At 39.8% G+C, this 27,905-nt stretch overlaps 2 protein-coding genes across 3 annotated transcripts; both read left to right on the forward strand.

The window, feature by feature from the left end:
- Positions 1–3,697: 3,697 nt before the first annotated feature.
- On the forward strand, positions 3,698–6,928 carry LOC113463716 (protein NRT1/ PTR FAMILY 3.1-like). 2 transcript variants are annotated; one of them, XM_088713244.2, is made up of 4 exons: positions 3,698–4,079; positions 4,189–4,338; positions 4,502–5,506; positions 5,764–6,928. In XM_088713244.2, exons 3-4 carry the CDS (start codon positions 4,668–4,670, stop codon positions 6,665–6,667), a joined length of 1,743 nt encoding a protein of 580 aa, XP_088569370.2. In that variant the 5' UTR covers positions 3,698–4,079; positions 4,189–4,338; positions 4,502–4,667; the 3' UTR covers positions 6,668–6,928. The 2 variants fall into 2 exon arrangements, with proteins under 2 accessions (XP_088569370.2, XP_038976327.2); XM_039120399.3 differs by lacking the exon at positions 4,189–4,338 and having other exon boundaries at positions 4,735–5,506.
- Positions 6,929–8,938: 2,010 nt separating this feature from the next.
- LOC148699606 (uncharacterized) lies at positions 8,939–10,266 on the forward strand. Its single transcript, XM_089928271.1, has 3 exons — positions 8,939–9,701; positions 9,803–9,883; positions 9,964–10,266. The coding sequence occupies exons 1-3, from the start codon at positions 9,528–9,530 to the stop codon at positions 10,264–10,266; spliced, it is 558 nt and encodes a 185-aa protein (XP_089784397.1). The 5' UTR covers positions 8,939–9,527.
- The last annotated feature ends 17,639 nt before the right edge of the window (positions 10,267–27,905 follow it).

Consider the following 27,905-nt stretch of genomic DNA (forward strand, 5'->3'; position numbering starts at 1 on the left):
ATAATATATAATAGGTAACAAATTTTTATTTTTCATAATTACCTTAAACGTTATAATTGTGTGCTCTATAATATTGTTAGATATTCCATATGTGTTTGGGCTAGGCCAAACTGACATCTGTGAAATTAATTTTAACAAATCCAATCCCAGGCCAAATCTCTTCTACGTAATAATAAAAAACAAAAAGTTACCAACATTCGGGAGAATTTGGAGCAATATCGAGGTTGTTCCTAACTCTTCCAATCGTTTGACTATTCATTTGGGGTTCCAATTTTCTTTCCTATTTATTTCTAATTGATGTTGTTCTCTCTTCTAAGTTGTAATTTCTTTTATCTATTTTAATAAAAGCTGGCTACCTCCTTTTAGCCTCCCTTTATCATCATAAAAAAAAAAAAATTTGCTTCTGGAGATGGTGTTTGCACCTTTCTAAGTCCTTTGCTTTATTGGTTTGGCTTGCTCCTTTCCACCCTATGATGAATGAAAAGCCTTTTCAGCTACTGAAATTCTCGTGGATCATCAGCATTTGCTCTTAACGTTGATTCAGACATCTTAAATCAAGGTAACTTTCCATCAGATGAATGTATTAAAACATAAATGGAGGCAATGGACTCTTACCACTTTGCCAAGGATGGTTTGGTGATGCCACATAGCCAAAGGTGATGGGAGTCATAGAAGGTGTGGCTTGCTCAGAAGTGGGGGAAGAGATGTCAAGACATGCATGGGCTTGGCCATAATGACATCAGGGTGACGGTTGGTTGACTTGGGTCAAAGAGAGATAGAGAGAGAGATTAGTTGAAGGGCAAATCAAATATAAGTCAAAAGTGTCGGACTAAAATCTCACAAATCACCAATGATATAAAAAAAAAAAAATCTTGTTATAAATTCATATACTCAAGAGGGCTCAAATGAGACATCGCTTCACCGCTATGGAAAATTAGAACTCCTTCTAAAACTAAATTCTTCTTTGGTTATCTCTTATGAACAAGCTGAATACCAAAGATCATCTTTTTAGGAAGCATATATCTTCATTCAATACCCTTTTATTTCTTCTATTCGGTATGCTCTTTGCTCTCGCCTTGGGGTACCTACACTAAATCATTGTCCTAAAGACATGCAGCCAGCCATCTTTATCCTTATTGCTGCTATTACGTACCTGGTCCTGCTGGAACGAGAGGAATGCAAGAATTTTCCTTCAAGAAAGTTTATCTCCTACTGCTATAGCTATCAATGGATTAAAAGATTGGTTGGTCCTTTTTGCAGTCATAAGGAACTGCCTGGCTTTTCTACTTGAGCTTGGACTAGTTTTCTTCACAGCTTTTCTACTGGACTCCTGCTGTGATCCTCCAACCGCTATTTCTTCTGGCAGTGGTGCTCTCTTTTGCAGGCATGTAGCTTCAGACTAGCCTTCTATTTATCCATGTTATTATCTACGAGCATTCCCTCAGCTTCTCTATCTTGTAATATGGCTTCTTTCCAAAATTTGGGAGACTATGGTGTCTACTGTCACAGCCCAAACTCCCCCTCACCTCAAAAATAATGTAGGGACATTGCAGGAGAGTTAGCATATGCCACAAATTCTTATGGCTGTGGCTTGTTACCAAGAGCATCTTTTCCTGCAAAAATTAATGGATCTTATTATCTCTTGTCCAAGATCTTGTCCATAAGATCATGAATAAAAAAAAAAAGAAGAAGAAGTTGAATTAAGCATGCTTGAAAGAGAAAGTTATAGCATGAATTCGATCCAATAAGAAAGATACTAAAGAAGTGACCAGTTGGGTGGACATGATATCCCTGTCGGTAGTAAACAGGAAAAGGAAGTAAGTCCGGTCCTTCTCCAAGTTACTTTTGCCGACCTTGAAGCAGATATGTGGTGCCATTTGTCTATCTTCGAATTAGAGCCCATGGTACGACTTGCCTACCTCTTGATGAAAAGAAGACATGAATGTTCCGCATGACAATTTGTGCTTAAGCTTCTCAAATGTTCCTCTGCACTTTCACCTGGACCACCTTATCTTCACCACCACCAAGGATGAAGATATCCTTCTCTTGACCAAACCACTACTTCCATCCTTGTTCCCCATTATGGACCTTGTCACACCCATGGACCAAGATGAAAGCTCTAGTTCTTCCTATGAAGACTTGTTTGGTTCTCAGAATTTTTTTTTTTCACTGGAATGCTTTTTCTAAAAAAATGATTCCTAAGAATATTATGCCTAAAAAAATGGTTTTGGTATATTTGGGTGATCATGAGAAATTAACACATTCCACAGTGGCTTATATTTGGTTGGGCATCTATTTTCTTGAGAAAGTTATTAGAAATACGTATTATACTCTTAATAAAGGAAAAGACTTTATCCATAGATTTTGATGGCTTAAGAATATTTTTGAAAAAAAAGGAACTCTAATTACCAACCGGTGGAAAAGTAGCTTTTTTATATCTTCATGAGTTTTTCTTTTCTATGAAACTTTAGAATTTTATTCTCATGAGAATAATACTTTTTCATCTTCCTTCTTTGAAAACTTCAACCAAATAGGAGGCATTTCTTTATTTTTCCGCTGGCCACATTTTTTTGTTTTCTTTTCTTGCAAACTAAATGAGTCCTAATAGAACTCAGCACGACGTAAGGCTTATGTAGGAAGACATTAGATTCTGGAGTTCTTGATGAATGGCCATAATGCTACGCAGATATCAAAAGAAAGGAGAACAGAGGAGTCATGTTTTAGGGCAGAGAAAAGATAGGCTGTGCCATCTGGCTGGGAGTTATGGATTTGTCAGTCTAAAGCAATGCACAAGGAAACAGAAACCTCAAGAAGGAAAGATAAAAGGCACCTGAGAATTTGGGTTTAATTCAGAGCTAGTTCCTAACCCATCTTAAGCATGTCATTGTTCTCACTGTGCCTTTAACAATTCCATTGAACATAAGAAGAAGCGTGGATGACAAATATACTTAAAATTTTTGAAGGTACAATCATCTTACGTCTCCCTTACAATAATAATTAAAAGCTCAACCAGTTTTTCCTTATTTTATAAGGGAGCAGCTGTAGCAGTGTGAGATGTGGGAACAAATTATTTGGAGCACTATGGACCTGAAGATACCATGAAGTTCCAGTCTAGCATAAGAATGGATGAAATTCGGCATGCTAGTAAAAGAAACACACATACATCCACACTTTGATTTGCCGAGTTGAACAAACGCATTTATAGCATTATGGACCCAGTGACGCTGGAGTTCCCAGTCTAGCATAAGAATGGATATCGTGGCTTGCTACCAGAAGAAGCAGACCTACTTTGATCTGCCAAGTTGAAACCAATTATTTGGAGCAATATGGACCGAGTGACACTTTGAAGTTCCAGTCTAGTATAAGAAAGGATACACTTTGGCATGCTGACAAATGAAGCCAACCTACTTTGATCTGCCAAGTTGAGACGAATTATTTGAACCATGATGGACCTAATGACAGTATGAAGATCAAGTCTAGTGCAAGAAAAGGATGTATTTTGGCATTCTAACAAAAGAAAAGCACCCACTTTGATATGCCAATCCAGTGTCTGAGCCTCTGAGCCTAACTCACATCACGGCGTGGGGTATCCATGGCTCTGCAGTACAATTGCTGCCGAACAACAGCTAAGTGCTTTAGCTTTTCCAGAACACGTACCCACTGCCCAAATAAATTCATTGAAGGGTCATGAAACGCTGAAGACCGTGACCCTTCATCTCTTTCCTTTGTCCATGGCTCCATGGGCCCAAAACACGCGTACCAGGCTGGACCATAGATAGTGATGTTGGGCAAGATTTCATGGTGTCGTAGGATATTTGTAGACATACTTTGTCTCTAGTCCTTCACACTTGCAGGGGAGGGGCATCTTCGTTTAATAGCAGTGGATTCTCTCTCTATATATAGATGGCACCACCACTCATATGCTCAAGGTAAGGAGAGTCACACATTGGCCAAGGCCTTAAGCATTGTTACTCTTCTACTGGGGGAGGTTGGACAGTTCTATCTGTGAGCAATGGCTGAGGATGGAAGAGGGAAGGAGACGAAGCAGGGTGGTCTCAAGACTATGCCATTTATACTAGGTGAACTATATATGATACAAGTAGTTATTCTCAAACTTCACTAGTCGATACATCTGTGTTGTCTATTTAGACTCTCCGTTTTCTGGGCTTGTTTTTTTTTGGCTGCAAGGAATCGGATGGGAACCTAATTTGAGCACTAAGTAGGAGTCTAACATCATCCTCAATCACTGTCTATCATAGTTTCATAAATCATGCTATTTTAAAGATCGAATGCCGTTATTAGTCTCTCTCATTATTGATCTCCTCTGCTTGACAATGGGTGAGTTCTATGGTATTGCACATCTCGCTCCTTCAAAGCCGTATTTTGGGGCTCAGCTGTAAAGTTTATAGGCTTTGGGGATTTTTTTACTCCTTTCTTTCTAACCTCAATTCATGGGAAACTTTATGTAGTCATGCTCTGTTTTCTCTGGTACTCTTAATAGAAGGAATTATAAACAGATGCGACGTCATGATATCTGGTGTTTACGACTTGGTTTCATCATCCCAGGGAAGTGATCTCAACTTTAACAAGTTTTTACATAATCAAAAAAAGAAAAAACTTCGACAAACTTTATATTATGGTTCCACTAGTAGTATTCAACTATTTTCATGGAGCTTAAAGGACATCAATTTCCTTTCATATTTATAAGATTGCTCAATTTATACTTCCATGCAGCAAATGAAATCTGCGACAGATTTGCCACCTCGGGATTCAGTGCAAACAAGATCACATACTTAACCCAGCAGCTTCACATGCCTCTGGTTCAGGCCTCAAACACCCTCACCAACTTTGGTGGCACGTCAAGCCTGACACCTATCGTCGGCGCCCTGATCGCCGACTCCTTCGCCGGCCGCTTCTGGACCATAACTGTAGGCTCCATCATCTATCAGCTTGGAATGATGACCCTCACCATATCAGCCGTCCTCCCGTCGCTCCGCCCGCCACCCTGTTCCCCTCAACAACCATGCCGGCAAGCGTCGTCACTGCAGCTCGCAGTTCTCTATCTCTCACTCCTCTGCACTTCCATTGGCTCTGGCGGCATCCGTCCCTGCGTCGTGGCCTTCGGGGCCGACCAGGTCGAACTCCAGGGGGATGCCGGCCACAAGTGGAACTTCTTTAACCTTTACTTCTTCAGCATGGGGATGCCTGTACTCTTGGCCTTGACTGTGGTGGTGTACATCCAGGAGCATGTGGGCTGGGGCTGGGGCTTTGGCATTCCCACCGTTGCCATGTGCCTCTCTATAATAGCTTTTGTGATAGGTTATCCTCTCTACATTAAGATGAAGCCTGGGGGGAGCCCATTAACCAGGTTAACCCAAGTCCTGGTCGCTGCCTTCAGGAAGAGGGATGTGGTAAAACCTGAGGACCCTAGTCTCCTCTACGAGGATAAGGAGCTGGATGCTGATATCTCTACCACCGGCAGGCTACTTCACACCAACCAGCTTGTGTAAGCCACTGAACACTGAATTTTATCAAAAAAATTCATTCCAAGTCTGGGTTTCTTTTCTCAAAATTATGCTTACATAAACTACACACTATAGCTACGAATATCAAGGGAAGAAAACTAAAAGACTTTCAAAGTATCGCATGTGCCCACAAATTCGACAGATTAATATACTAAAAATTATTTGGCACTTGAAAAATTAGAAAAGATTAGGAGAAGATGATTACTTTCAACTGATTGTGGAAACTGGTTGCATGAAGGTTTTTGGATCGAGCAGCGGTGGTGGTGGAGGGTGACATCGAAGAGTCTGGCCAACCGAGGCTCTGGAGGTTATCGACGGTCCACCGCGTGGAGGAGCTCAAGTCCATCATCCGAATGATCCCCATTTGGTCGGTCGGCATCTTTGTGGTGACTGCAGCCTCCCACAGCTACACCTTTGCAATCCAACAGGCACGTTCCATGGACCGCCACCTTACCCCCAAGTTTCAAATCCCCCCAGCCACCATCTCCATCTTCACAGTAATGACCATGCTCCTCAGCTTAGCCTTCTATGATCGGGTCTTCGTCCCGGTGGCTCGTCGGATCACTGGAAAGCCTTCCGGCATCACATACCTTCAGCGCATGGGCATTGGCTTGGCCATCTCCAATTTAGCCAATGTTGCTGCAGCTCTTGTCGAAACCAAGCGGAAGGCGGTCGCGGCGGAGCACGGGCTGCTCGATATGCCGGACGCGACCATTCCAATCAGTGTCTTCTGGTTGGTGCCTCAGTATGCGATCCACGGGCTGGCTGACGCCTTCTCGTCAGTGGCACACATGGAGTTTCTCTATGATCAGTCCCCGGAGAGCATGAGAAGCACGGCAGCCGCTCTGTTCTGGCTTGCGGGATCCCTCGGAAACTACCTGGGGACTTTGCTGGTGACTCTGGTTCATGACTATACTAAGGAAAAGGGGGACTGGCTCCAGGACAACATCAATAGGGGGAAGTTGGATTACTACTACTGGCTTGTGACAGGAATGCAGGTATTCAACCTTGGGTACTATATCATCTGTGCAATGTTTTATACCTTTAAGCCTTTGGAAGTAGCCAAGCCTGAGAACCCTTCGAAAGTTGTGGACGAGGAAGTTGGTGCCAAAGAAGTGGAGTTCAGCAAAGTGGGAACTTAGAGATTGGAAAGATGAAGTTTACCATTGGTGTAGATATTGTTATCCACTGTAGCTAAGTTTTGCCAACAATAATAGTAAGTATATTGTTGGAGGATTAAGTATCGTATATTAAGCATATTACATGCATATAGCCTTAGTGGTATGCTGATCACCTCGTGATCGTTGTAACCACCACGTATGTAATAATTCTCTCTTAATATATTAACATATAGAGAAGGAGAGCTATTAACAATCCAATGGAAGCTCTGCATCTCTTTAAAACTTCCTTGATGCTCTTGCATGTTGTTCAATCCCATGACGTCGTCACGCATCGTTCCCATCACAAGCACCCATTTGCTCTTCGTTCCTCTTGCATCCACCTCCTACCAGTCCTATCAAACCATTGATGAAGAGTATGTTCTCACAAAGCATGTCAGCTGGGCGTGCTCTTACGAAGTTTTCTCAACAGGTTCTCTCCACAAGTTGCATGTGTATTGTAACACCCGGTCCTTTGAGAATCGGTCTTGGTCCCCTTGAGCAGCCTGGTATTTAATTTAGGTTGCGGCCTAAGCTTGGCTTGAAGTGGGGCCCATATGATCGACCTCAGCAAAAGGAGGAGGCGGACTCCCACTCCCCAATCTCCAACAGGGTCTAGGAAAGCTAGCCTCGGCCGCTTATATACCCTATAAAAAGGGAAGTTGCTTAGCGGTCCAAAGTTAGACCCGTTTATAACGAACAGTTCTTTTAATAAGCGGTCCATTGACATATGAAATGCTATAAGGAGACCAAAATACCCCTGACCTTTTTCCTCTTCCATCGTTCCTCGTATGCTCTGTGTTCATTTGAAAGAGCCCTATTCAAAGTTCACCGATTTCAGCCCTCGTTCGTCCCCAATCTTCGTATCCTAATCCTCTCTTCCGACGGAAAAAATTCCATAAAAATCTCGCCCGATTCCGCTTGATTTTTACGCCCGGTTTCAAACCCTAGAACTGCAAACCACTTCCCAATGGTACTCGATCTTCCTCTTTTTTCCTGTTAAGCCGTTCCCCTTTTGGAAAAGTAGAACCCTTCCGACCCGATTCTGAGGAGCAAGGAGATATTTTCTGTCCGGCCTCGGAGTCGACCTTCGAACCGACTTCGCCCTGTTCGTTTGTAGCGGAAGCTTAGGTGGACATTGGTCTCTCCAACCTTCCCTGAGTCGTCTCTGCATTCCTTCAACAGGTTTGTCACCGCATACTTTCTCGAATAATGTATTGAACACGGACGTGATATGCAGTATTGTACGGCATTCTAGATAGTTGTTGGAATGGTCTAGTGGTTTTGCCGAATTAATGGACAGAGAGGTTGTGGTAGCACATTTAAGATATTTGTTGTGGAAAAATTTTTCTATTCCGTGCTAATTGTGTTATTTGTTTTAGTTTTTAGGATGATTTATTTTTCGTTGATATTATTTAAAATAATAATTTGTAACTATATTTGTGATGCAGAAATCTAAGATGGCCCCAAAGCAGAGTACCGGCAAAAAATCCTCTGTTGGCCTGAGTAATATGGTTAATGGAAGGTGTTATTTCACCCACTTTATAAATTTTATGGTCATCCTAATCCCATGCATGTCTGATGAACGGAAGGAAAGAATACGTTGCACTCCATTTGGGCACATGCTAGGTCTACCGTATATAAAATAGAGTAGGCCTGTCTTGGACACATAGCTCTTCCTTTGGGATAATGTTGAGGAGGGTTTTTGGTTTGGTAGGGTTATAGTACCTTTTGTAGGGACTGATTTCGCACTAATCCTTAATTTGAGTGTGACGGGTGATGAGGTGCAACTGCATAGGAAGGGGAGGCTTACGTGTGACCTCATCACCCGATTTTTTGATGGTGACCACCAGAAAGCCAGTAGAGACGCAATTAAAAGTAGATTACAAGTCCTTGTCGGTAAGAGCAGTCGACAAGATGTGGAGGATTTTATAAAATTATGGGTTCTTTATTTTTTTGGGACTATCCTCTTCCCAACCGTACGCTACTATGTCCCTAAGACATTATGTTCATTTGTTGATGATTTAGACCGCTTAGGTTCGTATAGTTGGGGTCTTGCCGTTTTCTCTTTTCTTCGGCAGCAAATACCTACCCTAGCCGATAGTGTGAAGACTAGAAACATCACAGGCCAAGGGGTTGGTAGATACATGGATGGCTGCACGGTCGCCCTGGTGGTAAGCATCATAAGATGTTTTTTTTTAAATTTCATTGTTACGATATATATATTTAGATGTAATTTGATGTTTACAATGCATTTTGGGCAAGTATGGGCTGTTGAGCATGCTAACAGCATTGTTGGAAGGCACCGGCCACCGTTCATGTATCCACGTCTCGTACGCTGGAACAACACCCCATTCCCCCGCAGGGTGGACGTGATTGCGGATGTTATGAAAAATTTAAAATGATTTGAGGTTTGAATGTTGAATTCTTACATTGGAAATATTTTAACTTGTACGTAAATTTAACTGTTCGCATGCTTTAGGTTATTGAGAAGCTAGAACCAAGAGAGGAGGAGTTGCACCTTCTCTTGCAAGGAATGCCATAATTACTACGGCCTGATGAGAGGCGTACGGAGACAGAACAGCAACAATCCGTGCATGTCGGAACTCAGGTATTAGCAGCTTACTGTGACATAGCATTTCCAAACATAGTTAAAAGCACTTTTGATTTGGCATGCACTTTTCACTTGCCGGCACATAGTTCAAGTTTGCACACATGGATGTATGCCTACAGTTTGTTCAATTCATACACCACATTCATTATTGTGTTGTTTTAGATTCCGTCATTCAGCCAAAGTGATCGACATCCACTGCGGAAAATTCACACACGTATCACAGTGCTTGAGATGTGTTTGCTACAACATGGCTTTAGTTTACCAGACCCTCATCCTATTGGGGATGTTGAGAATACCCGCATAGAACAGCTCGATAAGAGGGTGTCGACAATAGAGAAAGTCCTACGAGATAAGGGCCTTCTGGTTGATGACAAACCTGGGGAGCATGCTACAGTTCCCGCTGAGGTAAGCATGCTTTCTCTGTATAAGGTCTGACAAGTTAACTATTAGTTCTAGTATGAATCGACTTGCTTGATTTAAATATGATCTTCCTTGATTACGTGAAGGAGCATACCACAGTTGATCCACCTATTCACGACGATGCTCTTCAGAAAGATCATATGCAGCATAGTGCTGATTCGGTGGAGGTATGTAATTTTTTGGTACGTAGTGTTCGCAGTTTTTAGAATGGTAGTATAAATTGTCTTGAAATGTATTTTCTTATCAGGTTATTTGGTCCACTGATGCTGAAGCTAAGAAGAAAGCTGGAGCTCCGAGCTCATATGTGTCCTCTTTATGCAAGCGCGTGAAGCTGGGAGCACGCGAGCGCAAGCCATCGGAGAAAGCGAAGGCCATATCACACCAGCCAAAGACTTATAAAAGGGCTAAAAAAAGGGTCAAAGTTGCCCAAATAGATGAGCTTTGTATGGGAATTACTATTGATACCGAGGATTCGCCTGCTCGGTCAACCAACATATTCGACCCACCGACAAGTTCATTAATGGAGCTCCAAAAATCTGCTCCAACATGAGAGGAAACCTCCCCCCCAGGAGCGGTATAGAAATATTGTCTCGTCCATATGTGTTTATTTATCCATATTGAATTTGAGTCTGTACAGTTAAGTTTCCTAACCAAAATATATGTCGTCACCATTTATTCAACTTAGCATATAGTGCCATCCACTAAAGTTAACGATCTTGAGAGAGTGGCACTAAAATGTAGCTTTCATGGGAAGGGACAGGTATACTCCCTATTTACTATGAAGAAGCTATTAAATTCTTTCTTGAAGAATATGAGTTTGGGTAAGTTAATTATATTAACTTACCATTTTTCATAATTATCGCATTGAAAGTTGCTTAAACATTTGAATTATGTAAGAATATAATATGGGAGGACGAAGATCGTACCAAACCTGCATGCAGCCCTGATGCCTTAGTGCAGCTCCTGCATGACAAGCCACTACGGAGTGACGTATGTTCCTACAATGAACTACTACTGAAAATTGTAATTTGGTACTGACTGCGTACTTTTTTTATTGCGTACAGATAATCAATGTGTACTTTCGCATTTTGGAGCTTCTGCCTCGTGCGTATACTGAGATTATTGACAATCCGTGTTTATATTTGCGCTGCGAGATCCAGATTTTGACTTACTGCTCATGATATCTCGTTCTTACATTTTTCCAATTGAAATTCATCGTGCCAACGGGGCTGTAACAAATAAATTGTATGCAGGCTGCCGTGCTCCAGCATCTACCATTGGATTACCTCTCAATTACCACTGATGTTACCAAAAGAATCATAGAGTCATTGGTGCCCAGTATTCAAACATGGCTTCGGGAATTCAGATGTGCCAATCTTCAAAAGTGTAGATATCTCTTCATTCCGATAAATATGGGATGGCATTGGTATCTACTTTCTCTGGACTTGAAGGACCAGCGTTTCGAATGCTACAACTCCTTGTGGAGTTTCGACATTGGGGTGGACGCTGTTAGATATATTGGTATCACTTGTGAAATTTGATATTACTGATTTTCTTCTTTATCATAGGTATGTTCTTAAAATTTTGCATTCTTCACATTATTGCAGGCATCTTTTGTGAGATTGTGGCTAAACGACTATGTCGGATTTTGTATCCCTGAATTAGCATATTTTGAAATTCGACAATGTGCACAACAACGAAATGATAGTGTCGACTGTGGGGCATACATGCTTATGTTTGCAGAGGGACTTACCCGAGGCAGCACGAGACCATTGCAGGAAGAATTGAAGGATCCATCTTTACACAGGAGCTGGGCTGCAGGGAGTATGCTATTACATTCCGGGAGCATTGCCAGTGTTAGGTTTAGGTCAATGTACCATGCGAAGACTTGTACAGAGAAATCTTAGACTACTTGTTGTATCACATGAATGCAAATGAGTTGTAAAACTTGATTGTAAATGTGTTCTAAAGGATGTTTGTCCAACTGTAATTTTCATGTTCTGTGTAATATAACATTTTCACAGATAATATCATTATTCCCTGCAAAGTCCATATTGATTGGCAATTTTTTCAAGTCCCTATCATGCTCATCGCTTAACTGAAAAGTCCACGGTGACTTATTAAACTGAGCCACTTAAACGTATTTTCAGGTTGTCACGTAATTCATATTGAAAATTTCTCGTAAATCAAATGCAATCTTAGACAACTTAAAAATCGATTTGTACAGTGCGAGTTCATCGTAACATTATCAACCCGCACTAAACTAACAATGATATGCATCAACATTTCTGGTTTCATAAAGCGTGTCGGAGTTTGAGAAACTGTCTTCAGCATTACATTCCTGTGGTCGACTCCTAAATTCAAGGGTCGACACTTGTTCGCCACGAGTCGACTCAATATATAGACTGGAGTCGACTCTGGCACACTGGCCACTCTTAAGGGTCGACTCGAGAATGTCCAGAGGTCGACTCCAGTGTGCCTGAGATCGACACTTAGGCTCTGGCTGTTTTCGGCTGCTCTCTATCTTGGCTCTGTGTCACTTAAGGGGTCGACTCGCCATTCACTGGGGTCGACTCCCTTAGACTGGAGTCGACCCCAGCACACCAGCCACTCTTAAGCGTCGACTCCCTTATCTCCAGAGGTCGACTCCAGTCTGCCTGAGGTTGACACTTAGGCTCTGGCTGTTTTCGGCTGCTCTCTGTCTTGGCTTTGTGCCACTTAAGGGGCCGACTCGACTCGACTGGGGTCGACTCCCTTAGACTGGAGTCGACTCTGGCACACCAGCCACTCTTAAGAGTCGACATGGGGATGTCCAAAGGTTGACTCCAGTGTGCCTGAGGTCGACACTTAGCCTCTGGCTGTTTTCGGATGCTCTTTGTCTTGTGTTGCCCAAGATGACAACCCAAGAGGAGGGGTGAATTGGGTTTTCTAAAAATTATGTTTCCTAATTTTTACTTTGAATTGAATGCAGCGGAATAATAAGATGTTATTTACTTAAGTTCTAGGCGATTACACGTAAAGTAGTGGAAGATTAAGCTAGAGCAATTATAATCTATGAGAATGGTAAGGATGGAGTGGAAGCTAAGCAAGTTCTAAACAATCACTTATAAATCAATAGGAAACAAAGCTAGAGATATTACACAATCAAGTATGAATGTAAGGCATGAAACACAAGAGATAAGGCATCACAAACACAAAGATGTATAGTGGTTCGGTGCACCCCAGCACCTACATCCACTCCCCAAGACCTCTTGGAAATTTCACTATAATCCCTCAGATTACAGCCGGTTGTTTTACAAGCTCACAACCCAACTTGTTGTTTTGTGAGATCACAACGAACTCGGTCGGTTTTCACAGGCTCACCGACTAGAACCAACCGATTGTTTCCACGGGCTCACAATCCAACCCAGTTGGTTTTTTCCGGTTCACCAACCACAACCTTACACCGTTGGTTTTTTCCTTTGGCTCACCAACAAACCTTAACACCGTTGGTTTTTCCTTTGGCTCACCAACAAACCTTAACACCGTTGGTTTTTTCTTTGGCTCACCAACAAACCTTAACACCGTTGGTTTTTCCTTTGGCTCACCAACAAACCTTAACCCCTTGATTCAATCCCTTGATTGAATCAAGTTACAAGATATTAGACTAAGAATTTAAAGCAAATACAAGCTTCTTAACTAAGAAAATATAGCAAATATAAATAAGTAGAGTAAAGAGAAGTCCTCAAATGAGTTTTGAAGATGAAGGAACTCGGCTTCTTCTTTACTTGACCCTCTTCTGATTTGGCACGAGGTAGAGGATCACTGAGGCAGCACACAGTTGGAGAGGAAGCTTTGGGATTCACTCGGATGCTCTTCTTCTCTCTTTTTTACTTTGAATGTCCCTTTTGTGCTTTTGGAAGGTTTCTCTTGGAATCTCTTTGAAATCTCTTCCCTAAATGTTCTCTCCCACTTCCATGACTTCTTCCCTAGCTCTCCCCTTGATTTTATAGCTTTGGATGGCGTGGGAACAAAAATCTAGCCGTTAGAGACAAAAATAGAGCCGTTATGACCCGTCTGCACATTCTGACAATGTATCCGTTGGGATCGGAGTCGACTCGTGCGATCTGGAGACGACTCGGCTGTTACTGGAGTCGACTCGTGCTTGACTGAAGACGACTCGGCCACTATTCCAAATTTGAATTAATGTGCAAGCCTTGTCCTAGGGTTGACTCGGACCAAACTGGAGTCGACTCGCCAATAGCTGGAGACGACTCGGGCACTTGGGGGTCGGCTCATTCTCAGGAATCCAGAGGACATATTTTCTGATTTTCTTCCTCGAGTCGACTCGGATTCTCTTGGAGTCGACTCGGCTCTCAGAGCCCAAAAACTGATCCTCTGTCTTTGGAGTTGAACTGCCTCGGAGTCGACTCGGATTATTTTGGAGTCGACTCGGCTCTCAGAGTCACTTTGTTTGATTTTCTGCCTTTCAGTCTGCTTTCCTCTGAGAGTTGACTCTTGCTTGTTTAGGAGTCGACTCGCCAAACGTTGGAGTCGACTCGAATTCTTCTAGAGTCGACTCGGTAACAGGGTCCAGAAAATACTTCTCTGTCTTTCTGTCTGTTACTCCTTGGAGTCGACTCGGAACTGTAGGAGTCGACTCGAGCGCCGTTCTTTTGAATTTTTCTTAAAATTTGCTCTTATAAATTGAAGCCTTTGAACTTAAACCTTGGGCCAATGAGGTGTGGCTTTCTTCCAATTTTTCTTGAGAGCTTTGGAGGCCTTCTTGTATTCTTCCAACTTGCTATGTTCTTTGCAAAATAAATATCTTTCTCCTTGCAACGCAAACATTAGTAATTATACTTCAAGGTTTTGTGATCATCAAAATCAATCTTTAAATCAATCTTTGGGTCATCAGTCTTTCCCTTTTTGATGATGACAAAACTTGGAGTATATGCAATATAAAATATATTGTGTTCTAGAAGTAATGCATAGCTAAGTTGTTTGAAGTAGAAAATATATATCTTTAAAATATACTTCATGATAATGCTTTAGATTTAATCAACTTAACATAATCAACACATAAAGCATTATGAGCATATACTTAGATATTTCTCCCTCTTTTTGACAACATCAAAAAGATAGTGAAACATTAAGCACAAAGATAAGAATACTCAAATATTTTTTTTTCTTATTGTACTCTGATTTGCATGTCAAATTATTGCAAGAATATGAATCATATAACTCAAGGCAATAATGTTAGAAATGGATTAATGAGCATAGATCAGAGCCAATTATAATGAGAACACATCGAATGTGGTTCCAAAGATAGTTTTCAAATCAAGTGTAGGTGGAATCTTTCTCAAGTTAATTCAAAAAGTACCAAGAATGATATTCAAAGAAAGCACGAATGGAAATCTAACCCTTCTTTAATAATAAGTATGAAAGCTTGTTCATTTAAGATCTTTTGCCCAATATATTAAGTATTTAATCAACATGAGAGCAATTTAATTAACTTTCAGAGTATAAGATCAAAACTTATATACTTGAAAAACATACCATCATGTTGGATCATTAATTCTTAATGACTTCAAAGTTCTTTTATGATAATAAGAGCATTAGGGCACAAATACCAAAATATGAATTCATGCAATTTTTGATACATCTTAGAGCTCTTTTAAAGACTTTCTTTTATTCCTTTAAAGAGAAACACATTTTGATATATATAAGAATGAATTGGCACAGGATCGAAAATCTAAAGAGCAAGCCAATAAGAACTCTCTAGCGAATTTCAAAATAGATTTTCTAATAGAGACAGATGGAATTCGTTTTCAAATAATTTTCAAGATAGCTGATTTTTTGATTTTAAAATCTATAAATCTATCATATGTAGTAGCTACTTTTAAATTTGTGTTCACAAGAGATACTCAAGAAAATTCAACACATTATTCTTCCTTTTTTTCATTAAACTAGAGGCTCTTAAAATCAACTGTTTGAATTGTAATTTGGTTCGTGATTGATGCATAAGATATACTAACCAAATAACAAGCCTCAAGGTGTATCATAAAGATTTTCAGATTTAAATTTCAAATGATACATATTGGAGAGTATTAGGATCACTTCTCATTTAGTATTCTTTCTCTCGCCTTTAGTTATGGATTTTATCCTTCCAAAAGAATGCTCACACAAGTCTCACAAATGTGCCGAATATATTATGCTTGTTTTATTTTCCTTAATATTGGAGTATTTGCCTTTACTTAGATTTTACTTCTCTTGAATAATGTCCATTTTCTTTTCTTTATTTCTCTCTCTTTTTGTTATTCTCAAGTAATTTACATGAAAGAGCAGAATAAAGAAATAATCTTATGTATCATATAGATGTATATCATGCAAACAACATTTTCATTATGCTCAAGAATTCATAGCTTCTCACAAGTCATTTTAAATCAAAATTTTAAGCATAAACTTGTGTATTTCATGGTTATGACATAGGCAAAGATATATTTTAGTTTTGGCAAACCATGAAACAGTTTCTAAAAGCATAAGTCAATCAATACATATATAGACATGATATCAAGAAATTAATAATTAAAGACTTTAATCATATCACAATAAGATTTAAGTTATTGACTTTGCTCAGCTAATTTATGAGAGAGGTATCTAAAATTACCAATTCGTTCTACACTCTTCAAGTCAAATACCTACTATATTTCTTATGTGTAAACTTTTGGCTAAGAAGGTCCCCTCTCTTGTTTGCATGTGAATGTTTATTGTATCTTACATGGAGGTGTCCTTCAAGTTGAAATCTCTCATTTTCTTGCTCAAGGATTCTGTATTATTAACAAAATCTTTTTCTTTCTTGAAGGAAAGTCATTAGTTTCTTCAAGATAGAAAATATTCATATAACATATTTTTTAACTAGATGACTCAACATAAGATATGATAATAATTGAATGTTGAGTCACTTTACTCAAGAGATTTTCTAAATATAAGCAAGCACATGTCACTTGAACTAAAGAGATAGTTTCATTAACCAAGATGGTTCAAGGACAAGCATGTGAGGCAATAGGAAGATTCATCAAGGTCAAATCTATTTCTTGTTTTCAGAATCAATTTAGCTTAGATTCTATTTGCTTAAGATAATTATCAATAAGATATGCTAGCTAAGTTTTAATCAATTTATCTTAAACAGTTGTTTCTATCAAAATTCAGATTATGATTCATTTGTTATCAATAAAATATGATTCATTAGAGTTAGATTGAAGTCTTGCACAAGGGCACATAATGAGCATACAATCTGGTCTACTAGCTGTATGATAAAATAATTATTCTATCATGCTTCAATACAGCTTTAAAACAATAGATCTACTTGCTCATCCTTTTCAAATTCTACAAGATGGGGTCATAGACATACCTTCTTCATGCCAATCTTCTATAAGAGTTTTCTTGTGGACTAACTTTGGTCAATGAAGATCCCCTTTCTTGTTTGTCTTAATTTGGAGTTCGAAAAAAAAAAATGTTAATTCATTCATTATACATATTTCAAACTCACTTTGCATGAGCTTAGTAAAATCTCCATATAAATCTTCATTAGTAGAACCAAAAATGATGCCATCAATGTATGCTTTGAGCAAGCAAGATATCACAAATTCTTCTTTTTAATGTATAGATTTATCATTATTACTTTTTATCAAAAAGTTACTCAAGCTTTTATATATATCATGCTTTTGATGCCTGTTCCAAATCACATGTTGCTTTATCATATTTGTAATGAGTGTTTTTAAATAAGGTGGTTATTTTACATAGACTTTTCTAATGAAATAACCACATAGGAGTGCATTCTACACATTCATTTGACAGAATATAAAGCTCATAAAGCAAGCAAATGATAATGGTGATCTTTACTTCTAATTATGCAAGAATTTCATCAAGATCTATTTCATCTTTTCTTGATTTAGTCTTTTAGTAGTCATCAATTTTTCTTCATTAAGTGCATTTCTGAAAAACTCAATTTGGTTCTAATTATTAATAAGTTTTCAGATTGTTATATGTAAAAGATTAACCATATACATATATAATTTGATTTTAGTATCTTGATAATAAATCATTAGTCTCATAAAGAATAAAATGAATTAATATTTCTACAACTAGAATCTTTTCATTGAATGTTCTATATGCATTACTTGATGAATGATATCCAAAGATAGAAATATCTTTATCAGATTTAGCATTATTTTTATAAGAACATATCAAGCATAATATGTACGACTGAAAAATATGAAAGATATGCAATAGTTCATTTTCTATTTTTCAGAAGATCAAAAGAAATTTTCATCAAAAATAGATCTAATAGAAACCATATGTATGACAAGCAGTGATGATAGCTTTTAACAAAAAACATTTAAGTAGATGACTATCATACACCATTGTCTTTTTCATTTCTTCAAGAATTCTATTAACCCTATTTTACTTATGGTGTCCTTGGTGCTGAAATAATTGTATTCAATAGTATTTTCTATATATACTTTATCAGGATTTTGGTTTTCAACACTGTGCCATGATACTCTTTATATTCATAGTTTGGAAACCTTTTTTATTTGAAACACTTTTACAAGATTTAGCAAATACAGAAAATACTTCAATTTTATTTGCCAAGAACAAATCTAATGTAAGCTTTTGAAAACTTAGTGATGGAAACAACATCTTTAGATTTAGAAATTGATTCTTGTTTGTTTCCTTAGTTAACATGCATAGCAAACTTTGACCTTGCAGAAGATAATCTAAGTAAACCAATGACAAGGTCTTTTGAAATTAGGTCCATACTAGCATAAGTTAATTTTATATGCCAAAAAGAATTCTTTGATCTTAGTATTTATAATGCATATATTCAAAGGTATACCAAGTACACATTCTCATGTTTATGATCAATAAAAAATAATGCCATGGATAAAAACTCTCAATCAAGCATATAGAGAATTCATAGAGTTATTCTTAATAAATTGATTAATCATTTAGCAACTTATCCAACAATAAGTAAAGTATAACATAGAAAGATGGAGTGATTTGGATATATTTTCTTTTCATACCAAAAATATCACTTATATCACAAAAATAATTAATACTTGCAAGTTATGTTTTAATCAACTAATAAAATAATTTCAATACGAGAGGATGCAAGAATTACTTATTTCATTATTTCTTTCATTTTAATCACTCTTCTTAATTACATTTTAAATTCAATTCTTTAACACGTGTCTAGAGCACCCATTGTTTAGATAACATCTTTCATTAGAACCTTGGATAGCTAGACATACTTGCTGAAAAATAATCATATTTTCAACTTAGGAACCCAAGCTCTTTTGGGTCCTTGTAGGTTAGCTATAATTGTTCCTTTTGGAACCCATATTTTCTTAATAGCTATTTTGTCCATAAATTTGCAGATTTTAGGATTACAAGGAATATATTTCTGTATCCTCTTGTTGAATTTAACAAACATAGATCTAACATAAGTAGTAGATAAACTTTCAGTTTTCTGTTTTTGCCTTTTAGGTTCATCAAATTTGTAATGTATAGATTTAGGAACAATAGAAGAGATTTTACTTAGCTTTTGTTCCTGTTTATCAGTATTATAAGAGTCTGTTTTAGAATAATTAGAAACTGTTTTAACAAACATATTCTTGAAAGATTTTTGGGTGTACCAAGGTTGATATCCTAATCCAACTTTATCAAATTCAGCTCTTTGATTATTTATCATTAGGTTCAATTTTTCAGAGCTGAAGGTAAATCTTTCAACAACAGGTTTTAATTTGTCAACTTCTTTAGTTAATCTTGTGTTATCTTCTGAAAGTAATTCATTGTTTTTCTTAAGTATATCATGGCTTTCAGTGAGAAGTTGATTTCTTTGATTTAGTTCTTTATTTTCTTTAATTAAGATTTTAGTTTTATTAGTTAGTTTCAGTTTTTCATCTATTAGGATTTGATTTTCATTCTTCAAGTTCTTGTTCTTACAAATAAGTTTCTTATATTCTAAATACAAATCAGAAAAGGCATCGTGAAGTTCATCAAATGTAAAATTGCTTTCAGTTTCAGCATGTACCTCATGTGCCATGAAGCATGGATTTGCAATATGATACTGCTCTTCTTCGACACATGATGTTTCAGATTTGTTAGTGCATTCATATTTGACTTCAAGCATATTCCATATGTCTTTAGCAGTCATGCAAGAAGATATGCAATTAAACTCATTCCTATCTAATGCACAATATAATAGGTTCATGACTTTTGAATTTTGTTGAGCCATTTTCTCATTATGACTAGTGTTTGTGTGTGTTCCATTGACTATAATGCTCCATAAACTATAATCAAGTGATTGTATGAAAATGCGCATGCTTTCCAATGTGTATAGTTTATGCCATTAAATAGTGGTGGTGTATCAATTAATTGTCCTTCTCCTAGAAAATTATCTATTTGAGTTGTCATGATCTTTGGCTCTTGATCGTGAGATCAATAATTAATCTTAGAGCACCTGCTCTGATACCACTTATTGCCCAAGATGGCAACCAAGAGGGGGGGTGAATTGGATTTTCTAAAAATTATGTTTCCTAATTTTTACTTTGAATTGAATGCAGCGGAATAATAAGATGTTATTTACTTAAGTTCTAGGCGATTACACGTAAAGTAGTGGAAGATTAAGCTAGAGCAATTATAATCTATGAGGATGGTAAGGATGGAGTGGAAGCTAAGCAAGTTCTAAACAATCACTTATAAATCAATAGGAAACAAAGCTAGAGATATTACACAATCAAGTATGAATGTAAGGCATGAAACACAAGAGATAAGGCATCACAAACACAAAGATGTATAGTGGTTCGGTGCACCCCAGCACCTACATCCACTCCCCAAGACCTCTTGGGAATTTCACTATAATCCCTCAGATTACAGCCGGTTGTTTTACAAGCTCACAACCCAACTTGTTGTTTTGCGAGATCACAACGAACTCGGTCGGTTTTCACAGGCTCACCGACTAGAACCAACCGATTATTTCCACGGGCTCACAATCCAACCCAGTTGGTTTTTCCCGGTTCACCAACCACAATCTTACACCGTTGGTTTTTTCCTTTGGCTCACCAACAAACCTTAATACCGTTGGTTTTTCCTTTGGCTCACCAACAAATCTTAACACCGTTGGTTTTTTCTTTGGCTCACCAACAAACCTTAACCCCTTGATTCAATCCCTTGATTGATTCAAGTTACAAGATATTAGACTAAGAATTTAAAGCAAATACAAGCTTCTTAACTAAGCAAATATAGCAAATATAAACAAGTAGAGTAAAGAGAAGCCCTCAAATGAGTTTTGAAGATGAAGCAACTCGGCTTCTTCTTTACTTGACCCTCTTCTGATTTGGCACGAGGTAGAGGATCACTGAGGCAGCACACAGTTGGAGAGGAAGCTTTGGGATTCACTCGGATGCTCTTCTTCTCTTTTTTTTGCTTTGAATGTCCCTTTTGTGCTTTTGGGAGGTTTCTCTTGGAATCTCTTTGAAATCTCTTCCCTAAATGTTCTCTCCCACTTCCATGACTTCTTCCTTAGCTCTCCCCTTGATTTTATAGCTTTGGATGGTGTGGGAACAAAAATCTAGCCGTTAGAGACAAAAATAGAGCCGTTATGACCCGTCTGCACATTCTGACAATGTATCCGTTGGGATCGGAGTCGACTCGCGTGATCTGGAGACGACTCGGCTGTTACTGGAGTCGACTCGTGCTTGACTGGAGACGACTCGGCCACTGTTCCAAATTTGAATTAATGTGCATGCCTTGTCCTAGGGTCGACTCCGACCAAACTGGAGTCGACTCGCCAATAGCTGGAGACGACTCGGGCACTTGGAGGTCGGCTCATTCTCAGAAATCTAGAGGACATATTTTCTGATTTTCTTTCTCGAGTCGACTCGGATTCTCTTGGAGTCGATTCGGCTCTCAGAGCCCGAAAACTGATCCTCTGTCTTTGGAGTTGAACTGCCTCGGAGTCGACTCGGATTATCTTGGAGTCGACTCGGCTCTCAGAGTCACTTTGTTTGATTTTCTGCCTTTCAGTCTGCTTTCCTCTGAGAGTCGACTCTTGCTTGTTTAGGAGTCGACTCGCCAAACGTTGGAGTCGACTCGCCAAACGTTGGAGTCGACTCGAATTCTTCTGGAGTCGACTCGGTAACAGGGTCCAGAAAGTACTTCTCTGTCTTTCTGTCTGTTACTCCTTGGAGTCGACTCGGAACTGTAGGAGTCGACTCGAGCGCCGTTTTTTTGAATTTTTCTTGAAATTTGCTCTTATAAATTGAAGCCTTTGAACTTGAACCTTGGGCCAATGAGATGTGGCTTTCTTCCAATTTTTCTTGAGAGCTTTGGAGGCCTTCTTGTATTCTTCCAACTTGCTATGTTCCTTGCAAAATAAATATCTTTCTCCTTGCAACACAAACATTAGTAATTATACTTCAAGGTTTTGTGATCATCAAAATCAATCTTTAAATCAATCTTTGGATCATCATCTTGGCTTTGTGCCACTTAAGGGGTCGACTCGCCATTCACTGGAGCGACTCCAGTCTGTGCCACTTAAGGGATCGACTCGCCATTCACTGGGGTCGACTCCCTTAGACTGGAGTCGACCCCAGCACACCAGCCACTCTTAAGGGTCGACTCCCTTATGTCTAGAGGTCGACCTCAGTCTGCCTGAGATCGACACTTAGGCTCTGGCTATTTTCGGCTGCTCTCTGTCTTGGCTCTGTGCCACTTAAGGGGTCGACTCGCCATTCACTGGGGTCGACTCCTAGACTTCTTAACTGTGTTCCCAGACTCCTTAACTATGTTTCCAGACAAGTTAACTGTGTTCGCAGACTCCTTAACTGTGTTCCCAGACTACTTAACTATGTTCCCAGACTTCTTAATTGTGTTCCCAGACTCCTTAACTGTGTTCCCAGACAAGTTAACTGTGTTTCCAGACTTCTTAACTGTGTTTCCAGACTTCTTAACCGTGTTCCCAGACTACTTAACTCACACAAGTTCTGTTTTAAATTTTAATCAAGTTAACTTTTATTTCTTTCCCCTTTTTTAGCAATCTTCTCGATGTTACGAATACACAATTACCATAGAATAAAAATATCATTATACAAGCCATGTTGGTCAAAAATAGAACATTTCATTGCACTTGTACACATTACAAAAAGATATTACAATGAGTCTCCTCGAGACCTATTAAACTCTTGCAGACAAAATAACCTAAGTTTCTAGGAAAAGAAGAAATCAAGGGGCAGTGAAACTCGAAGAGGCTCCTGCCTGTCTCCCCAATACAAGACTTAGAACCTTTGTAACTTTCTGTAGAATGGCTGCAACTTCAGAATTGGACTGGAGATAGGACTTGTTCAGCTGAGCTAAAGTCTGATTGTTCTTATGAAGTCCTTGTAGAAGTTTGTTGCATACATCCTCTGCATTTTCATTCAGTTTCTCCATGTCCTTTCTGACAGATTGTTGAAGATTTTTTGTCTCCTCTTCTATGTCCACAAATCTCTGGTACTGTCCTTGAACAAGACATCGAAGACTGACCATTTCTGCCCTCATATCAGCGACCAATTGACACATGGTTGCGTTGGAAGGTACCAAGTCTGTACAAGCAACATCTGTAGAATTTCTTAACTCTTGCACGATATCTTCCCTTAGTGCTCTGAACTGCTCAGCACTAAGTCTAACTTCAGTGGGCTGCTGAGGTTGGGCAATTGGTTCTTCAGTGGGAGGATGAAATGATTCTTCATTTTCGACAGGTCGCTGCTCTTCTCTATAGCACGCACTGGTCTTCCCTTCATCTTTTCTTATCCATTGACCATCTTTCTTACGAAAATCCATTCGATGTAGGGACCGATCATTGTAAGTATGCCAACGTGAAAGAGTTGTAGATGGCTCCCCTTCAGTATTTACACCGAACTCCTCGAAGACTAAGGTTAAGAGCATTCCATATGGCAAGGATGCCTTAACTCTAGAGGCAGACTCTAGCATGTGTCTAATCATCAGGTGAGGTAAACTAAGGGGGCTACCGTTCAGAATTTGGAATATAACAAGAATATCTCTTTCGGACACAAAATCAAACCTATCTGTTTTCGGAAAGAGGATTCGGCTAACAATATGATGTAATAGTCGATTTTCCACACTAAGTCGGTTGGCTGAAATTTCCTCAAGTGGACTTACATTTTCTGTACCTAGAAGATATTGAAGGCCCAACACTCTATTTTCTAAAAAATCTTCGGTTGAACCAGAGGTTGGCATGTTCACAACACTCCCTAGGGTTTCCGGGTTTAGCAGAATTGGAGTTCCTTTACCACACTTTCAAAGCTAGAAATTTCGGTTTTGAGATTGGCATAGAATTGGCGAACAAGATTCGGGTACGTCGGAATGTTAACTATTCTCAGAAACTCCATAACTGTGTTTCCAGACAAGGTAACTGTGTTCCCAGACAAGTTAACTGTTTTTCCAGAAACTCCATAATTGTGTTCCCAGACAAGGTAACTGTGTTCCCAAATAAGTTAACTGTGTTCCCAGAAACTTCATAACTGTGTTTCCGGACAAGCTAACTATGTTCCCAGACAACGTAACTGTGTTTCCAGACAAGGTAACTGTGTTCCCAGATAAGTTAACTGTGTTCCCAAAAACTCCATAACTGTGTTCCTGGACAAGCTAACTGTGTTCGCAGACAACATAACTGTGTTCCCAGAAACTCCATAACTGTGTTCCCATAAACTCCATAACTGTGTTCCCAGACAAGATAACTGTGTTCCCAGAAACTCCATAACTGTGTTCCCAGATAAGCTAACTGTGTTTCCAGATAAGCTAACTGTGTTTCCAGACAACGTAATTGTGTTCCCAGAAACTACATAACTGTGTTCCCAGACAAGGTAACTGTATTTCCAGACAACGTAACTGTGTTCCTAGAAACTCCATAACTGTGTTCCCAGACAAGGTAACTGTGTTCTCAGACAAGTTAACTGTGTTTCCAGACAAGGTAACTGTGTTCTCAGATAAGTTAACTGTGTTCCCAGACAAGGTAACTGTGTTCCCGGACAACTTAACTGTGTTCCCAGACAGCAAGTTAACTATGTTTTCGAACAAGTTAACTGTGTTCTCAGACAAGTTAACTGTATTCCCAGACAAGGTAACTATGTTCCCAGACAAGTTAACTGTGTTCTCAGAAACTCGATACCTATGTTCCAAGACAAGTTAACTATGTTCCCAGATAAGTTAATTGTGTTCCCAGAAACTCCATAACTGTGTTCCCAGACAAGGTAACTGTTTTCCGAGACAAGTTAACTGTGTTCCCAGAAACTCCATAACTGTGTTCCCCGACAAGGTAACTGTGTTCCCAGACAAGTTAACTGTGTTCCCCGACATGTTAAATGTGTTCCCAGACACCTACTTAACTGTGTTCCCAGACAACTTAACTGTATTCCCCGACTACTTAACTGTGCTCCCATGGTGAGTTGGGTCGAACTGCCACATTTTGAGTCGATCCCATTTCAAGGCAAGTCGACCCCTAAAGTGGCAAAGAGCAAAGACAGAGGGCAGCCGAAATCTGCGAAGCCTAGGTGTCATGGTCACGGTGTTTTGAGTCGACCTCTGTGCAGTGGGAGTCGACTCCGATGAAAGGCGAGTCGACTCCTTAGGTGGCACAGAGCAAAGAGAGAGAGCAGCCGAAATAAGCGAAGCCTAAGTGTCGACCTCACCGAGTTTTGAGTCGACCTCCGTGCAGTGGGAGTCGACTCCGGTGAAAGGCGAGTCGACTCCTTAGGTGGCACAGAGCAAAGAGAGAGAGCAGCCAAAATAAGCGAAGCCTAAGTGTCGACCTCATCGAGTTTTGAGTCGACCTTCGTGCAGTTGGAGTCGACTCCGGTGAAAGGCGAGTCGACTCCTTAGGTGGCACAGAACAAAAAGAGAGAGCAACTGAAATAAGTGAAGCCTAAGTGTCGACCTCACGGAGTTCTGAGTCGACCTCTGGGCAGTTCGAGTCGACCCCGGTGAAAGGCGAGTCGCCCCGTTAAGTGGGACAGAACAAAGACAGAGAGTGGACCTTAGCTCAGTGATAGTCAACTTTAAAGACCACGCAATAGCACGTATCTGGTAGGATAGTGATTACGGGTATCGATCCACAGGAATTGGGGTACAGTTGTTTTCTTAAAAATATTTGAAAAAGGAAATTTGTGAAGACTATTAAACTAAGCAATTTTAATAAGAAATGCAATTAAAATGATATCAGTTTGGAGGAACCTAGGGCAAGCAATTCACCACTAACATCGAAACAAAGATTATATTTTAATTTATTCTTGGATTAACATGCAAATTGACTACAAGCCTAATAAGCATTCAAATAAAAATCTCACAAAAGTAATTTAGGAACATCCATCTTCGGTTGGCATGAAATGTCTATCCTAAATTAATGTGGCAGGACACTGCATCTTCCCTAAGCATGGATGATCTTCTATTAACTTAGTGATCATGAAGAACAGTTGTATAAATGTCATATTTAAAATCATAGAAATTAAATATGAGATAAAAGAAGATATCCATTAAAAACAATATAAAGTTTATACAACTCCAAGAATAGAAATCAAAAAATATAAAATCCTTAGCCCTTTGTTAGGGCTGCATCCAGCCCCAGTGGAGAGATTAGCCTTCCATGAAGAGTTTAACAGCTGCACTGCAGGGAACTTCATGATGATTGGCTCCTTCCTCCTTCCTCCTGTCGGCTCCCTCTCAGCACATCATCATCTTTTCCTTTGGGAAATCATTCCCAAAATACTCAAGAAACTCTTCTCCCTCCTCTGTTTCTTCTTCTTCCCGTGGGATTTGGCCTGAGAGAAGAGTTGGAACCGAACCGAAGTTGAAGAATGCCCTCTTTGGTTTCATGTCGAGCCTTTTATAGATTGCATACCTCCCCCTCTCCTCCTCTGTTCTGAGTAAAGAATAAGGATGAAAGCGGCTGGATGGAGCTGATCCGGCTGGGAACGAACTGATCCTGATGCGGAGAAGATACGTGGGGTTGCTGGGATTTTGTGGGAGGAGAGAACAGTTGGGAGGAAGTGATGAATCGCGAGCTGAGATGCAAGGGATTCGGATGGATGTGATCTCGAAACAGGGGATTCCGTTTGTGGAGTGATCCGGAGGGAGTTTGGGGATGCTGCTGATGTGGGCATTGATAGAATCTCGGAGGAAGAGGAAGGGAATGCGGTAGATAGCTTGCGGATGAAGCTGATCCGGCTAAGATGCGGCTGGGAGGAGATCTTTGGACTGCGGAAGAATCCTTCGGCTGGGAAGAAGTTGGGGATCCGGTTGAGAGATGGAATACGATCCATGAAGCTGAGAGCTAATGTGGACGGCCGAACGTGGGATGCGGATGCGGGAAGCATGGGAATTAAGCTGGATACGGGATAAGGATGGATCACGAACATGGTGAGCTGGGACGGACACGGAGGAGATGAGGAGGAAGAAGGATACGACTGAATGCTGGATTGGAGCTTATCCGGGAGAAGAAGATCACGGAGAGAGATGGGATCTGTTTCAACACAGGGGAAAACCGTGGTTGTTGTGAACGGCTGATGCTCTGTTCCAAAGGAAGAAGAGATCGGAAGCTGGGAGGAGTTGGTTGGGAGATTTGGATGAAGAAGGGGAACTGGGATGAACTCACGGAAAAGGAAATCCGTGAGCCACTCTTTTCTTTTTTTTCGTGAAGGCTGGGATTTAGATTTGCTGGGAGTTGATCTTGTGAACGGAAGAAAGCTTGGGTTGTTCTTGGATTCGGTTCGTGGGATTAATTCATGTTTGTGGGATAAGGCTGCAAGCTGGAACAGGGGAGTTGATCGAAAGATAAAGATGAGAAGAAAGACGTTGGGAGGAATGAGCGGGATGTTGGGGAGCTGATCGAAATATGAAGCTTGGGACTCGGCTGTGATGTGGAGCGTAATCCGGAAGTTTCTCCGGTTTGGCCACGAGATACTCGGACACAGGATCATACGCAAACGGGGACGCTGGGTTCATTCGGACGGAAGGAATGTGGCTTGATTCGAACGGGAGAAGAAATCAGGGATCCACGTGTGATGTGCTGATGGCTGGATGTGTGAAGAAAAGGAAGGAAGGCTGGGATGGGATGACGTGGGTGATGCTCGGAAATGGGTTGCATGTAAACGG

This window comes from Phoenix dactylifera, chromosome 17 (assembly GCF_051530095.1).
Source record: "Phoenix dactylifera cultivar Ajwa chromosome 17, Ajwa_hap1_PhDact_Kaust_v1.1, whole genome shotgun sequence".
NCBI classification, from domain to species: Eukaryota; Viridiplantae; Streptophyta; class Magnoliopsida; order Arecales; family Arecaceae; genus Phoenix; species Phoenix dactylifera.

Excerpts from the sequence above, each read along its gene's own strand:
- LOC113463716 (XM_088713244.2), top strand. The coding sequence starts at position 4,668 with ATGGAGCTTAAAGGACATCAATTTCCTTTCATATTTATAAGATTGCTC. Across the intron at positions 5,507-5,763 it reads CTTCACACCAACCAGCTTGT|GTTTTTGGATCGAGCAGCGG; the intron begins GTAAGCCACTGA and ends GGTTGCATGAAG.
- LOC148699606 (XM_089928271.1), top strand. The coding sequence starts at position 9,528 with ATGTGTTTGCTACAACATGGCTTTAGTTTACCAGACCCTCATCCTATT. Across the intron at positions 9,702-9,802 it reads ATGCTACAGTTCCCGCTGAG|GAGCATACCACAGTTGATCC; the intron begins GTAAGCATGCTT and ends GATTACGTGAAG. Across the intron at positions 9,884-9,963 it reads ATAGTGCTGATTCGGTGGAG|GTTATTTGGTCCACTGATGC; the intron begins GTATGTAATTTT and ends TTTTCTTATCAG.